The 22077-nt window shown below is 43.6% G+C and overlaps 1 protein-coding gene across 1 annotated transcript in view; it reads right to left on the reverse strand.

Annotated features, from left to right (window-relative positions):
* The window catches only part of THSD4 (thrombospondin type 1 domain containing 4), a 589447-nt gene that overhangs the window by 560806 nt on the left and 6564 nt on the right, over positions 1 to 22077 (reverse strand). Inside the window, exon 2 of the mRNA XM_032623848.1 lies at positions 1258 to 1365. Coding sequence (XP_032479739.1) covers positions 1258 to 1286 — 29 coding nt within the window. The 5' untranslated portion in view covers positions 1287 to 1365. The remainder of the gene's footprint in view (positions 1 to 1257; positions 1366 to 22077) is intronic.

The following is a 22077-nucleotide window of genomic DNA, read 5'->3' on the forward strand; positions in this document are numbered from 1 at the left end:
ATATCCTTAGCAACTCAACTTTGTTTTTTTGTTTTTTTTTGAATGAAGAACTTGGGCTGATTATTATTTTTTTTTAACATCTTTATTGGGGTATCATTGCTTTACAATGGTGTGTTAGTTTCTGCTTTATAACAAAGTGAATCAGTTATACATATACATATGTTCCCATATCTCTTCCCTTTTGCGTCTCCCTCCCTCCCACCCTCCCTAAGCGACTCAACTTTGAAACAAAAAGTTCTTCCTTTCCCTTTCTAGATTCTGAATCAATTTCTTTAAAGAGTATCTTGAGATTGCAAAATGAGCTGCATTGAAGAACTGTTACCAATTGCCATTACTTACCTGTATGGATCAAGATTTTGTTAATACTACGCAGCTAAAACCAGTCGCCAAAGAAACTAGATGCTGAGACTGATGTACAAGCCATCATCCATAAATCTGATTTCAAATTTTGATGTTTATCCAAACAGACTCATTAATCTCATAATGTGTAAGTATTACAAACTCGAACATCTAAAATAAATTTCTCTTAACAAAATGCTGCTGCTGGCTATTTATATGTTGAGATTTTTACATAGGATTTTGACTGAAGAATTTTTAAAGGGGTCTATCATTTTAAGGAAAGTTTGAAAACAGCCTCGATTCTAGAGCACCAAGCCCCTTCCCTGACTCTGCCCTGAAGGAAGTGAGCACCAGGAATTAAGCACTGGTTTTCTGATTTGCGTACAGAGACGATACTACTTGTTCTACTTACTTGGCATGGTTGATATCTGTATCCAATAAAACATACAGGTGTGTCATAGATGTTTTGAACGGAAGGGACCAGAGAGGTCACCTTCTAAATACACTGGATCAATTAAGTCACAGTCTGTGGGGATACAGCCAGAGGACAATATTTTCTAAAGTTTTTCAGGTGATTCTATTGTGCAACCATGATAAATACCCACCAATCCAGTGACATCTTTATTAAGAAAAAAAAAAATCTGAGTCCTAGATGTTTCCCAGCAAAAATAGCAGAGCACAGCATCGAACCTAAGTCACTTGAATCTCAGTCCAAAATACCTCTCACCATAGCACACAGTTCCCCAGGCCTCAGCAGCCTTTGTGAATAACAAACTTACTACACATATGTACACAGCATATAAAAAATATCTCTGAGATGCAGGCCCTCAAGGCTAGTTATTATAAGAAATATATAGTAAAATTCAAATATCAAATTTCTTATTTCCCTGTTCTCTTTTTAAAAGGTTCTCCACTTACCTGAGAGACTCCAGGAAACAGGAAACCATGATGCTGGGTATCCCAGGAAAAGCAAGGGCTCCTCAGAGATGTTGCCAATTTTCTGCAGATGGGGGTGGCACTCAACTCCTACAGAAGAATAACAATGCTATTTTTAGCATCGTTTGCTTAGGAAGATTCTAGAGCCTAAGATTCTGCAGCTTAAGTTGGCCAATTAAACCGGAAGTGAGCAAATGGAAGACATTAGGACAAAAATACCATTGCCCAGTTATGCCCAATTATGGTTACCAGATTGCCCAAATGAAAGCAGATTATGTATGAACATGAGGTAACAAATTTACAGGACACTCAGCACAGTGACTGAACCATAGAAGATGTTTAATAAACTCCCATCAGTATGACTACCTCAGATTCTAAGCTAAGAGCAGAGTTGGCATTAGGCAAATGCGTGTTGGAAATCTTGCTTCATCCACGTTGAAGGCTACTTGACCACAGGAAAGTCATTTCACCTCTGTGTCTTGGTTTCTCCAACTGTACAGGAGGGGTAAAAATACAGCCTAACCATAAAAAGAAATGATGTCTGGATACATGCTACAAGACAGACGAACCATGAAAACATTACACAAGTGAAAGAAGCCAGATGCAAAAGGCCACTTATTATATGATTCCATTTACAGGAAATGTCCAGAATAGGCAAATCTATAGAGACAAAAAATACATTAGTGGTTACCAAGGTCTGGAGGGTGGGGAGGGGCTAATTCGAGGGTCTGAGGTTTCCTCCTGGGGTGACAAAAATGTTCTAAAATTAGATTGTGATTTTAGATGACTGCACAATCCTATGAATACACTAAAGAAAGTTTAATTGTACACATTAAATTGGAGAAGTGTATGGTATGTGAATTACATCTCAATAAAACTGTTCAAAAAATATGGCCCAAAGAACTGTGGCAGATTATGAAGATTAAATGAATGGACACATGTCATATGCTTAGCCCAGTGCCTGGAAGAGAGGACGCTCAGTTAAAAGCAGCTCTGCACAATTCCCTGGTGGTCCGAGCTAGGCGCTTTCACTGCGGTGGCCCGGGTTCAATCCCTGGCTTGAACTCCAGAGTTTTCCAAAATCATTGATTTCCAAATTCTTCTCAGGACTGCAAATTTCCTTCTCACTAGAAACGGGAGATGGGGGATAAATTACAAGGACTTACGAAAAGACGGTCAGGAGAATCAGAAAATTCCATTTGCAGGGGGAAATAAGATTTTTAAAGTTACCACCAGCCCTTTCTGGGGGTTAGTAAGAAAATCAAGCCTCTTGAATGTAATCGCTCCTAATTAGCCATCAGCAACTCATGAAATTACTCATGGTATTGAAGACCCTTAAATTCTTGGCTCTCAGCCAAAAGTTACACTGAGATCCACCAGGAAGAAGGCCAACAAGTGCAAATTGGAACAGTTAAAACTCCTCTGAATCCGAGGCACGGTCTTCTTGCTCTTGGCTGCGAAGCGGATATGCACAAAGACGGGATTTAACTTGGGAGTCAGATGAGATCTTTGCCAAGCTGCTGATAATGATCAACTAATCAGTAATTATTTACTCATGTGGGGTGCTCAGGTCCTCTCCAAGGTGCTATGGAATTCAAGAGATGAGGCAATGCAGAGTCTTGCTTTACAACCTAGCTTACATGGATAAGATTTAGGGACATGGAATTGTGTGGGAAAAGGTTGGTGTTATCCAGAACAACACAGGGTAAATAGTGTTATACAGAGACCCTGAGCATAAATCAAGCTAATTCAAGAGAAGGAGAATCACTAGAGAGGGCTGGTCAGGTATCAGCAAGGAAGATGGGACTGAAAATCAGCCCTTAGCCTATGTGGGTTACCAAAGAACAATCCAAAGTGTTTGGTAAGAGTGTACACATTGTAATCTGAAAGACCTGGATCTAAGACCAGTACCTCCATTTATTAAGCAGGTGACCTTAGGCAATTAACCCTTTTGGCTTTCAATTTCCTCATCTGTAAAATGGGGATACTGTCTATAACTACCTCATAGGGTTGTTGTGCATATCAGATACTTATTGAGACTACAGGACCTAGGTGCTAGATACACACACATAAACACACACACACACACACACACACACACACACACACACGCAGCAGGCATGGTCCCTGCCTTCAAGGAAATTACAATCTACAATCTAGATGCTAGAGGGCTACACATGTTAAAGAAACTGAAACATAAATAAGTATAAAAATAAATTGTGATAAGACCCAGGGAAGCCAAGAAGAAAGTGCAAGGTGCCTCAGAAGGTATACTGGGCAGTAGTCAGAGAAGGTCTCTCTGAGGAAGACCTTTATGCTGGGCCTTGAGGGGTGAGCGGGAGTCAGGCAGGTGAAGAGGGAGGGGGGCATCCCAGGTAGAGGGAATCGCACATGTAAAGGCACGTGAGGAACTAGGAGGAAGAAGAAAGGAAGTAGCGTGGAGGGAACGTAGCAATCAAAGGAAACCCCAGGAAGAGCTGACCCCCTACTGAGAAGTAAAATCCCCAGAATGTGGAAAATGAATGGGTGAGGGGGGCAAGGGAAAGAGGTCTCAAAGGGGACTCCCTCCACCCCCTCCAGATTTCTGGTGGACTGAGGTAGCAAAAGGAGGGGCTAACTGAGCTTTTTTAGTTTTGTCAGGAAAGGAAGGGCAATGTTGAGGGAGGAGCGTGTGCTATAAAGCAGTGGTTTCCAAATCTGACAAGAAGTCAACCAGAAAAGCATGTTAAATTATCAGAACAGTTTGAAAATAGATTTACAACCGCTGCTGATAACCATGAACCTCGTTCTGTGTATTTCGCCTTCAGATATTTGCTGATGATAGAATGAAGCCATCACAATTAGCGTGTCACTTTAAAATATGGTCCCTTTCATCTTTATGTCACCCTTCTACAATTTATATTTTGAGTGTATGTCTTATGTGGTCACATCATACATTTATAGGTTAAAAAAATAACCAAACATAGATTAGCGTTGTATGCTCAAACATTTTTTACTGATGGGTGCAATCAAAAAAAATTTGTGGAGGCCATTACTCTTGAATGTTTTTTTGACCAACTTCTTGTCAGATTAGACTGGTCACTTTTATCTTATGAAATTGTTGATGAGCGTGTCCTGGAAGAGCTGGTAGCAGCTCTGCTATTTCCTGATATTCACTTGGGTCTCTATGATTGTAAGAGGGAAGAACAAATCTGACTCCATGTTGGATCTGTTTCTTTAACTTTTGTATTCTATTGCTTTTTCTACAAATTAATCACTCTAGGGATGTTGCCTAGAGCTTAAAGTATACATAATGGCCCATTCTCCAGGAACCCTGCCTCCCATGCCTGAGTGTTAAGTTAAAATACCTTTGTTTAGCTCACAGGAAACTTCCTGACCAGGCCTACCTGTGAATGGCTGCAGGAAGAAAGAAATTAACACAACCCCTCTGGAGTCCGGCCGGAACCAGGAAATACTGCTAACAACTTATCACCTTTACCTCCTCACCTCCCTTTCTTTGTTCTATAAAAGGAACTAGCGTCCAAACCTGGGTAAGATGGTTCTTTGGGACACGAGTCCACCATCTTCTCGTCTGCTGGCTTTCTGAATAAAGTCGCTATTCCTTGCCCCAACAGCTCGTCTCTCGATTGATTGGCCTGTCCTGCAGTGAACAGTACGAGCTTGGACGTGCTAACATGATTACTATGTGCTAAATCAGCTCTGCTTTTCAAACTGTGGGTCACAACTCATTAGGCTGTCATGAAACCAACTGCGTGAGTCATGACCTGCACTTTTTTTAATGAAATAGAAAAGAACAAAAAAGGAAATACCAGCATTTATCACACACAGTAAGGCTAAGTAAGTATGTCTCACTGTGGCTACCGGTCAGAAAAGTTTAAAAGCCCTGGCTCTGGAGGATCAGAAGGCACTGCAGGATTCTCACTGTGATGAAGGAGTAAAACTGTGAAGATGTGGTGAAGACACGTTATCCAAGCCCTGGCAAGCACCAGGAGAATTTTGACGAGATGGGGAAGAAAGAGCCCTTGTAGGTTCCGGAGCAGGGAGGGACCTGATGAAAGTGAGGTTTCCCGAAAATCCATTTGGCAACAGCGCCGGGGATTGAGTAAACATGCTATCTGTGCAGCGAGTCACCTTTGGGGGTTTGCTCCTGTTGATTTATAACCTTTCTTGACAGTGAACAAAAAAATCGAACGATCTAGTTTCTGTTAAAACATATGTTCCCTGGCCGATGGAGGCCCCGCCGGCTCTCCTTTCCACAAAGACCCTGCAGGAAGGCTGGACAAGTCACCTGATTTGGTTCAGGCCAAAGTCACAGTCCCCACACACCTGGGGAACAGGAAGGATGTGACGGGAGGCACGAAGGCTTGGGATGGAGGGGACGGAAAGAGGGGCCACAACAGATGTAACCCAGGGCAGGAGCTGGCTTCCCTGACCCCAGAAGGGGCCACTGTGTCCTGGACATCGGTGCTGTTGTGCTGCCCCTTTCCCACAGGCCACCTCTGAGTATACTTCCTGCCCCTTCTCCTCTTGGCCTGACCAGAACCCCTGGAAGACGCCCCCTGATTTCAATGCACCCTAAAGAGAAGGGTCTGATCAGCCTCTCAGGTCTGGGTTCAGAAAGACCACCTCGCGGCCACATCCCAACCGCAGACCCCAGATCCCCCTCCTGCCCTCCCCGCCATCACGCACGGGCTTCTTCCCCAGAAATATCGTCTTTCAGAACCCCAGCCCACTGTGTGCAGTGCCCCCACCTGACTGGTCCAGTTGTCTGTGGACCGAAGTACCAGGATGTCGGCCCCCAACATCAGTGCGTCCAACCTACCTTTGTCTTCCATTAAAAAGAAAGTGGAAGAAAAGTCAAGAAAGTCAGGAATCAACTTTTACTACACTACACACCTGATATGCAATATAAGCATGTTATTTAATTCTCATAACAAAACTTAGGCCACACGACGGGTGGAGGGTAGGGCTTGGACTTGAATACAGACCACCAACCACAGGGCTTCTCCTCTTTTCACTTTATTAGACTCACTACCTCCCATCTGGTAGAGAATCATAGCTAGACACTCAACAAATGAATGAATGGATGGATGGATGCTACCCCAAGGGGACTGGGTGTACCTCACCTCTTTGCTGGGAGATGAAACATTTCAGGACATGACTTGACCGTGCCATGAACATCACCTACAGCAAAGTGAGCCGAGATGAGTAATTTAATAACCTATTATTTCAGATAAGAATAATAATAATGTAGCTGGGGACTCGAGCAAACATCTACTGAGTGTTTACCATGTGTCAGATGGTTTTCTAAGTGCTTTATATTAACTCATTTTATCCTCACAACAACCCCATGAAGGAGATACCATTGAGAAATGGAGGTACAGAGAAGTTAAATAACGTTTCCAGAGTCACCCAGCTAGTTGGTGGGAAAGTCACAATGCAAACCCAGGCAGCCTGAGCCCAGAGTTTATGCACTTAACCATCATTTGATACTGCCTGCTACCCACATACGAACAAGGCTGGCTTAAAGGATCAAAACAGAGTCTGTGTCTGCTGCTGGTCTACATCTTTTCCCAGGTGCCATCTCGAGTACTAGTTCAGAGATAAAGGAACACTCTAGGTCTCAATGGATACGTTGAATGGGTTCCTCAAGTCGCAACACATCAGAGTGGTCCCATGTCTCCTGTAGGGCTGGGACCAGTGATCCTGAAGTCCTCGAACATTTGCATGTGGGGCAATCAGGTTACCAGCTAATGAGCTTTCAATACCTATTGAGTTAGGAAGCTTCGTGCCAGGTACTACATATGACAAGGGTGGGTGGGGGGTGGGGGGATCCCTGCCCTTGAGAAGCTTACGCTCTTACTGAGGCAGACAAATAAATACAAAAATACATAAATGAAGATTTCTTTCACAACGATACACTACCCTAGACTGAGTGCCCAATGGCTGGTACAGGCAAAAGGAATGCCAACAGTCCAAGGAAGTAAATAGCACAGTGGACTTTTATTATTAGCACTTACGTTACTCTTTTGAGAAAGAAATATCCTTTCTCAAAAGAGTCACCATTAACAATACGGTGGGCAAATTTGCCAGACAACAATGGGAGGTACAGGACAGGGTCTAGAAGCTTAAAAGAGAAAGGATCATCATCTCTCTTGACAGATACCAGGCGTGCTCGCTCTTACGTTCTGTTTACGCTTGTCCCTCACTGGTCGGGGAGCTTCTCAAGGCCAGGGATAAGTTTATTCATCTTTTCATCTTTACTCATCTTTGCCTGGTACAGAGTGGCCCTGCAATAAAAGTTAGAGGAATGAATGGAGGATGAACAGCACGTGTCTCCAATAGACTTTTACTTCTTAGGAAGCTGGCCCATGTCTGATTTCTCTCTAGGTTCTATTGCTGGTGTTCAGTGAATGGCTACAGACTGCCCTGGAGAAAGAATGAAGGCACCGGCCCACTGCAGATGTGTGCTGCCTCCACGGAGGGTCCGACCCTCCCCAGCCCTCTGCTGGCCATCATCCTCGCCACAGCCCTTTCAGGAGATCCTGCCTCAGGCAGCAGGGTGTTCAGGAAAGCTGACCTTGGAGCCCCGGCACACCCACCCTCACCTTTCCAGTCTCCCCCTCCTGACCTGAGGCCAGAGGTATGTTCTCCTGACACTCCCTCTGCTCTCAGTATTTGGTCTTTTCTCCTACCCCTTGCAAAGCCCATCCTTTTTTCCCATCACATTCAAACCCAGCCACAGAACACATTTCTTTCCACTGAACCTCCATTCTGCAAACTGACTGGCTTGCCCAGAGCATCCTGAAAACCCAGAGAATCTGAATTAGGTAAAAATGTTAAGAAGATCTTAAAACTCCCCGGATACTATTAAGCAAACACATTACAGTAGGTTTTGCTAACTCATTAAAGGAAACACCTTACTTCTCCTTTCTTCCCTGGAGAAACTAGGTAATCAGCACAGATTAGTCAAGGATTTCAATGCAAACTACATCATTTTTATGGTCATCAACACTGAAGTGGTGTATATTTGTTCTCAGTCCTAAAAAACGCTTCCCAGGTAACTAAGGAAAACTGTCAAGGGTAGAAATATCAGGTGGGCAAGATATTTTCAATAAATGAGCCATTTGTTCCTGCTTCTGTAGAGAGTTGCTTTTTCAGTTTCGGATGACATGATACTGCAGATGGAAGGAAGAAATGCATTTGGAGTAAGAGCACTTTCTCTTCTCCAAATATTCCTTAGTCACTTGATTTACAGCACTTGATAAACTTGGTTAAATTTCTTTACTTCTGTATAAGTCGCATATGCAGAACTCCAACCTAGCAACTGCCACAGTGTATCATCATGGTTTGTGCTTTCCTTTCCTCCCCATAACAGGACACTACAGAAGAGTAAAAACTTTTCTCAAAGACTTATTTTTTATATTCCTGGTGCCTAGAACAGCAGCTGGGGGCCCAACAGGTGTTCTGTGATGACAGAGAACTTAACATACAATCTCACTCGGAGGACATTCTCTTGAAGCATGACCATACTTACATTTCCAACGTCCTGATGCCCAGCCCACAATCTGAATAGACACTTTCCTGTTTTGTAGCGACTGCTAATTGTTTCTGAAATTAACACCATCAGTGACCTTCTCTGCCCTGCTTGGACACACGAATAAACAGCTGTGATGTGATGCAGGCCACCCTACCTAGGAATCGAAGATACCTAGAGACAGACTCCAGCCTTCTTCCCCACTCAGACTCAACCTCTCCCCAGTATCCTCTGCCAAGAGTGATTTGTAATCCCTGGATTGTACTCATCAAAGGAAACACGATCAGACTTCCACAGCCTGAGCTCTGCACAGGAGACACAGATTTTCTGATGTGCTACCCAGGCCTTCTCCAAGGTGATGATGAACTTTGGTCAAAGGCAGGTGGCCATAAGACTAATGGCAGCTTTGGCTCAGGCTGAGCTCCCCTCCTGGTCCACCTTCCCCTCCTTATGATATAAGGTCCTGGCATCTACAAATGGCCTCTTGGCACTCTGGCAAACACCTGTGTACATCTAGGTGTGCACCACACACACGTACACACACACACGTCGGGGAAGTGGGTACGCCACGTGCACTAACACTAAAAGACAAACTCACAGACAGCAAGCATCAAATTCATCCACAAGATAGATCTATGTGAGACTTCAAGGCTGGGTGGAACATAGCTAATAGGATAGTCTTTTAGAAAAAAACTGTCTATACGATTGCACATGTTGATTGAGGAAAAATTGAAAACTACAGGAAAACGTAAAGAGGAGAGCTATAATTACTCATAGCCTCACATTCCAGGTTAACCACTCTGAATGCTTTTGGTGTTCTTCCTTCTGGTCTTTTTTCTATGCTTAATGCTTAGCTATATTGTCTATTCTACATATACAAAATCACTTATACAGTTTTGCATTCTATTTTTGACTTTAAATCATAAACATCTCATTTAATCACTGTATAATAGTTCACCCCATGGAAGCTGGATAACATATCTAAGTAGTTCCCTTATTGTTGGAATTTGTGATGAGTATCTTTATAGGAAATTCTTTATCTGTTTCTCTGCTTAGATCCTTACGGTAGATTCCTAAAACCAGAATCACTAAGCCAAAAGGTATCATTATTTAAGGTCCTTCTTACATATGGGCTGTTTTCAAAAAGAGCATACTCACCTAAAATCTGGATGAAATAAACGGAATAAGAGGATGAAATAAACATACTTGCCAATAATGTTAGCATTATAATCTTTTTAAATTTGATCCATAATTAGTTAGGGTGGGCTAAGAGCTGCAACAAACCATCCTAGAGTTTCAAAGCCTTAACACCACAAAAAGTTTTTGCTCAATTCATTGCCTGATGTGGCTTGGAAGGGGCACACTGCTCCACACAGGCACGCAGGCATCCAGGGACCCAGTCTCTTTTCATCTAGCGGGTCCACCATTGTCTAGAGCCTTGGAATCCTCAGCTGGTTTTTTTTCTACTTTCTAGCCCGTGAACAAACAAGGGAAAAGAGAAAGCACGGGGGATTGAGCTAACAGCTTTGAGAAGCCGTTAACAAATCATTGCCACTCATATTCTATTAGTCATATGGCCATACCTAACTGCAAGAGCGCGTGGAAAATGTGGTCTGTCCATACTCGCAGGAAACCTTTGAGTAATAACTTTGCTTCGTACACGGTGGGCATTCAGTGTGTTAGTCACAATAGGCCAAAAAAAAAAAAAAAAGTAAATCATTTTAACTGTATTCCTTCAATTACTAGTAAAGTTGGAATCGTTTTTTATTAGTCATGTGTACTATCTCTTCTGTGCATTTTTTACCTCTTTTGCCAGTTCTTCGGTACAGTTCATAATGTTTTCTGTTGATTTTTAAGCAGCTATTTCTATATTAAGGACACTGACCCTTATTTTGTCAAGTTCTTTCGGTTTGATTTTTGTCTTTTAATTTTGCTTGTAACTTTTACGCAAATAAGTTTTTATTTTGTCTTTAAATCTATCATTTCCTTTGTGACTTGTCTGATTGACATCTCATCACAGAATCACAAAGCACACAAAAACTGGGAGATTCCAACCCAACTCTCCAAATCCATTATTTTGTAATCATGGTTCACAGATGAATAAACTAAAAAAAAAAAAAAAAAAAACAACAGATGAATAAACTGATTGCTCAATGAAATAAGCTGACTGGTGCAAAGTATCACAGCTAATTAGAGGCAAAGCTCAGACTAGAGATTTTTTTTTTTAATTGCAGTGTAATTGCTTTACAATGTTGTGTTAGTTTCTGCTGTACAGTGAAGTGAATCAGCTATATGTATACATATATCCCCTCCGTCTTGGACCTCCCTCCCACCCCACCCTCCCATCCCACCCATCTAGGTCATCACAGAGCACCGAGGTGAGCTCCCTGTGCTTTATAGCAGGTTCCCACTAGCTATCCATTTTACACATGGTAGTGTATATATGTCAATCCTAATCTCCCAATTCGTCCCACCCTCCTCTTCCTCCCATCATGTCCACATCAGACTACAGATTTTTAATTTTTATTGAGTGTATAATACCTGATAGACTGCGCTGAACACTTTTCAAACATTACTTTACGAGGTAGGTGCTACCGATATATCCATTTTACCCAGAAGGAAACAGGCTGCGAGCAGTGAAGCACTGTGTCCGAGGTCATCAGAAGCAATATGCCCCTAGTAAAGGGCAGCAGCATGAGGGAACCCAAGCCCTGCTGTCGAGTCCTGGCTTGTGTCAGCACTCCATTAAGCTGCCTCTCAGGTCCCCTGACACACTGCATCAGATACACATTTCCTGGAGAGCTGCTTGAGTTCACATTCACCGGGTGCACAATGCAGGCTGCAGCCTGGGCCGAGCCAGGGGAGCTGCTGTGTACGAGGTTGTGCTCTGCCCCGTTCACTCCACGGCAGCTTTGGCCTTGAGTCCAGCATATCATCTCAGTGCCCCCATGCACTTACCCGTCCAGAACACATCCCGGCTGCGTGTGCCTCGGCCACCATAAATCAGCAGGCCACATACTCTGCCCTTGGCGCTTCTGAACATCAGAGAGAAGGATTTGCCTTTTCCTGCTCAGCTCTTGGGGCTTCTGCATTGACATTTGAGTTATGTCATTATTTTTTTAAGCGATAGGAATCTAGTCAATGATTTGTAACAATCACTGCTGTGCGGTGTAGGCTGAAAGGCTCATATATCCTTACAGAGGGAAGCAAAACCCCAGCAAATTAGTCTTATTTCCCTGACACAACTCTGTGATGGGCTGGTATTAGGTAAAGCTGAAATCGGGTGCCATGATTAAAAGATTATGATAATGAAAAACAGACAGCCATCTTGTGAATTAGGAAATATTTTCAAGGAAACCAAGAGAGGCAGGTCGTTGGAGTCAAAGGTCACCCAAAGGTCAAGGGGGACAGTAAAAGACAATTGGGTTTAGCAAGAAGAAAACCGTTACCGTACCCTTTTTCTTGAACCCAATCAGCAGCAGCTATTTGCGTCTGTTCCCTGCCGGTCTCCTCTGTCTGCTCCCCCTGTGACCCAAACCAGGACTAGAAAAATATCAACCACAACCCATCCCCCACTAATGAGCTCCGTACACTGGGTAAGCACCTCTTTGATTATTATCTCATGCAGAGGTCTCAAAAACCCAACGTCTCGGGCTTCCCTGGTGGCGCAGTGGTTGAGAGTCCACCTGCCGATGCAGGGGACACGGGTTCGTGCCCCGGTCCGGGAAGATCCCACATGCCGAGGAGTGGCTGGGCCCGTGAGCCATGGCCGCTGAACCTGCGCGTCCGGAGCCTGTGCTCCGCAACGGGGGAGGCCACAACAGTGACAGGCCCGCGTACCGCAAAAAAAAACCCAACGTCTCAAGGCCTACCCTCTCATTCAGACTGTTTTCCTGTACTTCTAGTTTCCTCCTGCTGATGGCCCACACATGCTTAATGATAAAAGGACCTGGTCACCAACTCCACACAAAGTCCTCTTCCTGCCGAGCTTTCCTACTTTGATGGTGGTATCACTATTCTTCCAATGAACAAAGCTCAAAGTCTGCCTGGGCTTCTGTGATTTCCCCCTCCCATGAGCCCTAAGACCTCATCTCTTGCCAGCTGTCAATTCTTTGCTTGGAACTGTCTCTCAGGTAAACCCTCCCCTCTCCTCTCCATCTACTACCAGCCTCTTCCAAATCACCATCCATATCACTGCAGTAAGTGTTTCTCTGATTTCCCTAAGCACCTTTGCCAAAAATCAGATGGGCACACCTCTAGGTTCTCTCTTCTGTCCTTGTGCCAACCCCACACGGTCTTGATTACTGTGGCTATTAAGTCTTGAAACCTTGGGAGACTGACTCCTCCTACTTTCTTCTTTTTCAAAATTATTTTCGGAAGTTTGAGCATGAGATATCTCAGTATGGATTTCTTTGGGTTTATCCTGTTCGGAACTTACTAAGCTCTTGAATTGGAGGCTTGTGTCTCATCCTAACCCTGGGGAGTTTTCAGCAATTAGTCTATTGAGAACTTTTTCAGTCCTACCCTCTTTCCCCTCTACTGGGATTTCAAAGACCCAAATGTCAGGTCCCCTGAGGATCTGCTCTTTTTCTCTTCCTCTCGTCTATTTTCTCTCTGTCATTCAGATTGGGGAATGTTTATGGTTATGTCTTCAAATTCACTGATTCTTTCCTTTGTCATCTCCATTCTGCTGTATAGCCCATCCAGTGTGATTTTGTTTCGGTTACTGTCTTCTTCCATTCTAAAATTTTCATTTGGTTCTTCTTTATGCCTTTTGTTTCTTTGCTGAGACTATTTTCTTTCCCGTTTGTGTCAAGCATGTTCATAACTGCTCACTGAAGCATGTTTATGATGACTGCTTCAAAATCTTCGCCAGATAATTGCCACTTCCCTGTCACCTCAGTGTTGTCTCTTCTCATTAAGCTTGAGATCTCCATGCATCTTGGTGTGACGAGTGGTTTTCAATTAAGACCTGGACATCTTAGGTATTACGTTATGAGGCTCTAGAACTAACTTAAACCTTCCATTTTAGCTGGCTTCCTCTGACACTGCTCCAGCTGAGGAAGGGGAATCCTACCTGATCACAGCTAGGTGGGGATAGAAGTCCAGGTTCCCCACTTGGCCTCCTAAGGGGGGAGGAGGGCTCATCATTACTGCTGACAGGGGAGGGGGTTTCAGCTCCCCAACAAGTCTCCACTGATACTTCCCTGGCTGGGAGGGGTAGGAGGGCCACATCACTGTGCCTCACAGGGCCTCCACTGGCACCACTGGGGGAAGGCAGAGAGTGGGAGGAGATGCATGGCCTCGTTACTACTGGGTGGTGGTAAGAGTCCTGACTCTCCACTAGGTCTCCCCTGACCACCCAGCGGGGAGGGGTGAGGACGCCTTACTGCTGCTGGATGGGAGTGAAAGTCCAGGCTCCCCACATGTCTCAGCTGAGAAATGGGCCCCCAGAAATGGCTATCATCATTCATTCAGGAGTGAGGAATTAGTGACCCCAGAGACAGAGTAGGATGGGTTACTGGAGATCAAATGGCAAAGCGGTAGCAAAGTCAGGACTCAACGTCCATGCCCTCGGCTCCAAGACCACTCGTCTATAAACCAAAGAGCTCCAAAGCACAGGAAGAATGCCAGCCCCCTCCCCAACATAACAGTGCAAAATCTCACCAGCCAAAGGATAGTGGCTGCCTCTCTTCACATCCTGCCAGACCCCAGGCCAGAAAGCACACGTGGTTATGCACATCAGCCCCCTGAACAACACAAACACATGTCTACTCAAGACGGGCCTTCCATCCAACACACACAGCAAAAGCACACTCGAGAGCCAAGAACCACAGCATCACAGTCACCTTCGGGGCTGGTGGTCTCCCATCTGGAGAGGATCCTGGCTTTCCTACCGTTGGAATCTCTGAAACCAAGATACACCCAGGAGCTGTGGACCTCAGAGCAGCCAGCAGACCAGACGCCCCCCTCCTGGCTGGAGAGCTGGGTCTGCACCCAGCTGGAGGCGCCTGCTTTGGACCTGGGGCCTCTCTTCTGGCCCTGGCCGCGGTCTCAGCACAGCACTGCTTATTCTCCAGCAAGGGAAAGCTGGTGACCCGGGAGGGGAAACTGCTTTCTAACAGCCTTTGTTTTTGTTTCCATTTAAAAAGGTTAGTGACTTTACTGCATGTGGAAAGAACCAAAGTAACAATTTCAAAGAGGCTCAGCATGTTTTAGAGCTGACCAAATATACAGAACATTTGGGTGGGGAGGAAAAGAAAGGGAAAAGAGAGAACAAAGTTTATCCCACATTCACCATGTGCCAGACATACGCCTTGGTGCTCCTTCCCATGCTTCTACAACAACACTTCCAGCCAGAATTAAGCTCCAAACCCCTCACCATAGGCCATCAGACTGTCTAGAGGCAGGCAGAGTTGTTAGATTCCAGGATGGTACACAGTAACGAACAAAGGTATGGGATACAATGTGAACCACAACATAGAATGAGATAACTATTAATAAAGTCATTTGATGCATTTTAAAACAATATGATTTAAATTTTAAAATTCGTTAGAATAACTTGCCTACATTGGTATCGCCCAGGCTGATAAATACCCACAATCTTTTGATAGAACTTGTGAACTTAGCTATACTCTTATGATCACTGGAACTTCTATGAGTGATTTTGTTGACTGCAGGGCTATTTTAACATTCACTCTTTTTATTTTTTTTTAACATTCACTCAACTGAAAACAATTTTCAAATATTATAGTCATCTAGACCAGGGGTCAGCAAATCCTGGCCAGTGGGCCAGACCTGTCCCACGGCCTGCTCTTGTAACATTTTCAAATGGCTGAACAAATATTGAAAGAAGAATACTATTTCATGACATGAAAATTATATGAAATTCAAATTGCAGTAGGTGTAAATAAGGTTTTACTGTCCATTCTTTTCTGTATCATCTATGGTTGCTTTTGTGCTCCAAAGGCAGAGCTGATTAGTTGCAACAAAGACCCTACAAAGCTGAAATATTAACTCGCTGGCCCTTTACAAAAAAAGTTTGCTGACCTCTGATCTAGACGGTCTGTCAAATGGTGGTGCTGGATTGAAAACACACCGTGATGATGACAGTAACAACCACCATCGGCAGCTTGGCTATCGAGGAAGCCAAACTGTCCTGAGATACCAAGTGGGCCGTTTATGAGTGAGCCCTCTGTGCAATGTTGGTGATAACAGTGACAGCGTGAAAAGCCAACTTCGAGCAAAATTATGCATTCTGAGAATGCACCACGCACCCATGCACGCTCTGTACATTTATCCTCTGGGGAAAACCACAGTCTGAATGATGAGAGATCTGAATTCTGTGAGGTCTTCAAGAACACAGCCCTCCCGTAAACCAGGCTTCTGCGTCCTCCCTCCCTTTCCCATGTCAGCGGGCGGCCCTTCTTAAGTCGCTGTGACTTCCCACCACTGTCAGGCTGATGCCCTTCTCCTGGGCCCCTGCCTTCCCTTTATCACACGCATCATCTCCCCGCCTGGCCCCTCCAAGACTGTAAGTGCCCCCCCAAGGCAGGAATGCCAGCTCCTTTCTCTTGAAGGCGGACAGATGTCCCAGCGCCCATGAAGGTCCCTTGGTTTCAAGAGAGGAATGAACAAACGCTGTCTCCTCTCACTCTGACGGCAGGTACAGTGATCATCAGTCCTTTTCACAAATGAGGAAACTGAAGCTGGAACAGGTTAAGCTGTTCACAGGCACTAAGTGACAAAGTCAGGACTGGAACTCACACCATTTACGATGGAGGGTCCTGCTGCCACGCGTGGCCGGGGCTCAGAAAGTACTGGAAGCAGGGTGAATGGACGCAAGGCGAGGCCCACGCAGAACCACGAAAGCGTATTTGCACAATCTGAGAAGCCGCCAAGATCTTCCCCTTCACTATGCTTAGTGAAAGAAGCTAGTCACAAAAGACCACCTATGGTATGACGCCATTTATATGTGGACACCGTACGAACACTGACATCATTTCCCTGCATGGAACTCGGTAAGTCCCAATTCGCAGCACCTCTTATATCCCTTGTAGGAGTGAGGTGTTGAGTTCCTCCCATGTTCCCCCGAGGAAAGAACAGTACCTAATAAGGAAGGGAAAAGGGAGGCCAAAACGAGCATCCATTCTGTTTCTGGGTTCTCTCACCTGGGCCTCCCAGGTGCCTTTTCTCTGAAGGCCCCTCAGCAGCATTAATGTTATTAGAACAGCTCCTGCCTTGCAACTAGTAATTACATGACCAGGAACTGAATTTCCAAAATGGAACAGGAGATCAGAAAAACAAAAAACAAAAGAGCAAACTGGTAGTACTAATTTTTTGATGAGGAAGAAACTAGAAACCACCTAGATCTCTAACAGAGGATGGGGAATGGCTAAGGAAACCATGATGGGGGCAAAATGATGGAAATGGTCATTAAGCTTAAAAATGGGAACCCCGACTATGTCAAGAGAAATGTTAATATAAAAATCATACTAGGTGAAAAAGACATGCATAAATTAAAATATAGGCAAATATCAAGGAGAAAACAATATGAGCAATTAGAGTACTATGCTGATAGGTGGGGTGAGCCAGGGGGTACAGAGAAGGGAGGGGAGGAGGGAGGCACAGGGGAATGGAGGCGTACTTCGGCAAAGCAACATGTACAGTAAAACTCAAGTTAAAATGTAGCACAGTTGTGGAATTATATAGTTTTCTGGAAGGCCAATTTGATAATATGTATCAAATACCTTAAGAGTATTTATATCTTTTGTCCCAGAAGGAGCGCTATGCATTAATAGATGTACAAAAAATGCGCAAAAGAAGCAGTTTTATTTATAAACAATATCGAAAAACTGAAAAAAACCAACATGTCCAAAACAGGGGACTGTTTAAGCAAACATTAATATTTTTTTAACATCTTTATTGGAGTATAATTGCTTTACAATGGTGTGTTAGTTTCTGCTGTATAACAAAGTGAATCAGCTATACATATACATATACCCCCATATTTCCTCCCTCTTGTGTCTCCCTCCCACCCTCCCTATCCCACCCCTCTAGGTGGTCACAAAGCACGGAGCTGATCTCCCTGTGCTATGCGGCTGCTTCCCACTAGCTATCTATTTTACATTTGGTAGTGTATATATGTCCATGCCACTCTCTCACTTCATCCCAGCTTACCCTTCCCCCTCCCCGTGTCCTCAAGTCCATTCTCTACATCTGCATCTTTATTCCTGTCCTGCCCCTAGGTTCTTCAGAACCTGTTTTCTTTCTTTAGATTCCATACATATGTGTTAGCATACGGTATTTGTTTTTCTCTTTCTGACTTACTTCACTCTGTATGACAGACTCTAGGTCCATCCACCTCACTACAAATAACTCAATTTCGTTTCTTTTTATGGCTGAGTAATATTCCATTGTATATATGTGCCACATCTTCTTTGTCCATTCATCTGTCGATGGACACTTAGGTTGCTTCCATGTCCTGGCTATTGTAAATAGAGCTGCAATGAACATTGTGGTACATGACTCTTTTTTTTTTTTTTGCAGTATGCGGGCCTCTCCCGTTGCGGAGCACAGGCTCCGGACGTGCAGGCTCAGCGGCCATGGCTCACAGGGCCCAGCCGCCCCACGGCATGTGGGATCCTCCCGGACCGGGGCACGAACCCATGTTCCCTGCATCCGCAGGCGGACTCTCAACCACTGTGCCACCAGGGAAGCCCCATGACTCTTTCTGAATTATGGTTTTCTCAGGGTATATGCCTGCTAGTGGGATTGCTGGGTCGTATGGTAGTTCTATTTTTAGTTTTTTAAGGAACCTCCATACTGTTCTCCATAGTGGCTGTATCAGTTTACATTCCCACCAACAGTGCAAGAGGGTTCCCTTTCCTACACACCCTCTCCAGCATTTATTGCTTGTAGATTTTTTGATGATGGCCATTCTAACTGGTGTGAGGTGATATCTCATTGTAGTTTTGATTTGCATTTCTCTAATGATTAGGGACGTTGAGCATCCTTTCATGTGTTGCTGGCAACCTGTATGTCTTCTTTGGAGAAATGTCTATTTAGGTCTTCTGCCCATTTTTGGATTGGGTTATTTGTTTTTTTGATATTGAGCTGCGTGAGCTGCTTGTAAATTTTGGAGATTAGTCCTTTGTCAGTTGCTTCACTTGCAAATATTTTCTCCCGTTCTGAGGGTTGTCTTTTGGTATAGTTTATGGTTTCCTTTGCTGTGCAAAAGCTGTTAAGTTTCATTAGGTCTCATTTGCTATTTCTGTTTTATTTCCATTACTCTAGGAGGTGGGTCAAAAAGGATCTTGCTGTGATTTATGTCATAGAGTGCTCTATGTTTTCCTCTAAGAGTTTTACAGTGTCTGGCCTTAGATTTCGGTCTGTAATCCATGTTGAGTTTATTTTTGTATGGTGTTAGGGAGTGTCCTAATTTCATTCTTTTACATGTAGCTGTCCAGTTTTCCTAGCACCACTTATTGAAGAGGCTGTCTTTTCTCCATTGTATATTCTTGCCTCCTTTGTCAAAAACAAGGTGACCATGTGTATGTGGGTTTATCTCTGGGCTTTCTATCCTGTTCCATTGATCTATATTTCTGTTTTTGTGCCAGCACCATACTGTCTTGATTACTGTAGCTTTGTAGTATAGTGTGAAGTCCTGGAGCTTGATTCCTCCAGCTCCGTTTTACTTTCTCAAGATTGCTTTGGCTATTCAGGGTCTTTTGTGTTTCCATACAAAGTATGCAATTTCTTGTTCTAGTTCTGTGAAAAATGCCAGTGGTAGTTTGATAGGGATTGCACTGAATCTGTAGATTGCTTTGGGTAGTATAGTCATTTTCACAATGTTGATTCTTCCAATCCAAGAACATGGTATATCTCTCCATCTGTTGGTATCATCTTTAATTTCTTTCATCAGTGTCTTATAGTTTTCTGCATACAGGTCTTTTGTCTCCTTAGGTAGGTTTATTCCTAGGTATTTTATTCTTTTTGTTGCAGTGGTACATGGGAGTGTTTCCTTAATTTCTCTTTCAGATTTTTCATCATTAGTGTATAGGAATGCCAGAGATTTCTGTGCATTAATTTTGTATCCTGCTATTTTATCAAATTCATTGATTAGCTCTAGTAGTTTTCTGGTAGCATCTTTAGGATTCTCTATGTATAGTATCATGTCATCTGCAAACAATGACAGCTTTACTTCTTCTTTTCTGATTTGGATTCCTTTTATTTCTTTTTCTTCTCTGATTGCTGTGGCTAAAACTTCCAAAACTATGTTGGATAAGAGTGGTCAGAGTGGGCAACCTTGTCTTGCTCCTGGTCTTAGTGGAAATGCTTTCAGTTTTTCACCATTGAGAATGATGTTGGCTGTGGGTTTGTCATATATGGCCTTTATTATGTTGAGGTAAGTTCCCTCTATGCCTACTTTCTGGAGGGTTTTTATCATAAGTCAAACATTAATATTTTAAAAAAATACACGGCAGCCATTTAAAAAATCACGTTTTTGAAGAATATCGAATATTTAGTACAGAAGGAAAATGTTTATGATGAATTATTAAGTGAAAAAAGTAGTGAACAAAACAATATGTTTAACATAATACCGATTTTATAAAAGTGTGTGTGGGCAGGGTGAGAGAGAGAGAGAGAGAGAGACACCAGGAAGATACACATTGAAAATAATGGTCAGCATTGGTTGGGAAATTATGGGTGATTTTTATTTTTCTGCTTTGTGTTTTCTAAGTTTTCTGCAATAAATATATCTTACCTTTGTAATCAGAAAAAAATAAAGTGTTATATCTAGAAACGTAAAAAGCAAATCATCAGTGCCGTCATCAGCACACAGCATTTGACACCGGGGTCCACGTGGAGTTAAAAGCTATGCAGCAGACTGTACAGGGGCTAAACTGTCTATACTGTACCGAAACTAGGCAGACTGTGGCAAAGGCAGCTCCAAAACCCTCCAGCCCGCCTCTCCCAGGCAGGGGTCCATGGCACCCAGGGCACATCTCAATAGGCTTTGCCAGTGGCACAAGCCAAGGGCAGCACGAGTGCCTGGAGGAGAGAAGCTGGGCATCCCTGCTACTCCCAGACGTGGGAACCCAGCCAACCTCCCTCTCGCCTCCGCCTCCACACACTCAGGCAGCCGTACTCACTCCACCTGCCCCCATATGCACAGTTCTTTCACACCTGCCCACAGTAAAAAATGAGCCCCCCTTTGTGCTACATCTGTTTTGCGATTGTAACTCCACCCCTTCTCTAAGCAAAATAGTCAGCCTTACTTTTTAGTTTAAGTGGGTTACACAGCAATAAAAAGGAATGAAGCACTGATACATGCTTCAACATGGACAAACCCTGGAAACGTTATTCTTAGTGAAAGAAGTCAGTCACAAAAGACCATGTATTATATGATTCCATTTATATAAAATGTCCAGAATCCATAGAGACAGAAGGTAGAGTCATGGTTTCCACAGGCTGGGGGAGGAAGGAGTGGGGAATGACTTCTAATGGGTACAGAATTTCTTTTAGGGGTGCTGAAAATATTCTGGAATTAGATCATGGTGATGGTGGCACAACTTGGTGAATAAAGTAAAAACCACTGAATTGTGTACTTTAAAATGGTGAATCTCAATTTTTAAAATTTTCACGTGGGTTACAATTAGACTTTTAAGTGGTTACAGTTAGACTTCTCAGTGGGTTATAATTATAATGAGGCACTAACTGGCCCAGTAGTTCCCCCAGAGCACATATTCTGGAGGCGGATGACTTGGAATTCAAATATCACTCTGACATCCACTTGCTGTGTGAGCCCATGTAATTTCCTTAACCTCTCTGAGCCTCAGTTTTCTAGGCTGTACAACAAGAAGAATATTGTCTAGCTTACATGGATTGTGGAGAGGATTAAATAAGTTCATGCAGGTAAACCCCAGCACCTGACACAGAGCTCCATAAACAGCAGTTCCCTCTCCCTTAGCTGGCCAGAAGATCCTTTGAACTTCAAGCAGAATGAAACCCTGGACTAATAAGAACCTACTGTATAGCACAGGGAAGTCTACTCAATACTCTGTAATGACCTATATGGGAAAAAAATCTAAACAAGAGTGGATATATGTGTATGTATAACTGATTCACATTGCTGTACAGCAGAAACTAACACAACATGGTAAATCAACTATACTCCAGTAAAAATTAATAAAAGTAAAAAAAAATAGAATGAAGCCCTGGGCCTTGACTAAAACATCACTAAAGTCAAGCAGGACCGGAGT

Source organism: Phocoena sinus, chromosome 2 (assembly GCF_008692025.1).
Source record: "Phocoena sinus isolate mPhoSin1 chromosome 2, mPhoSin1.pri, whole genome shotgun sequence".
Classification (NCBI taxonomy): Eukaryota; Metazoa; Chordata; class Mammalia; order Artiodactyla; family Phocoenidae; genus Phocoena; species Phocoena sinus.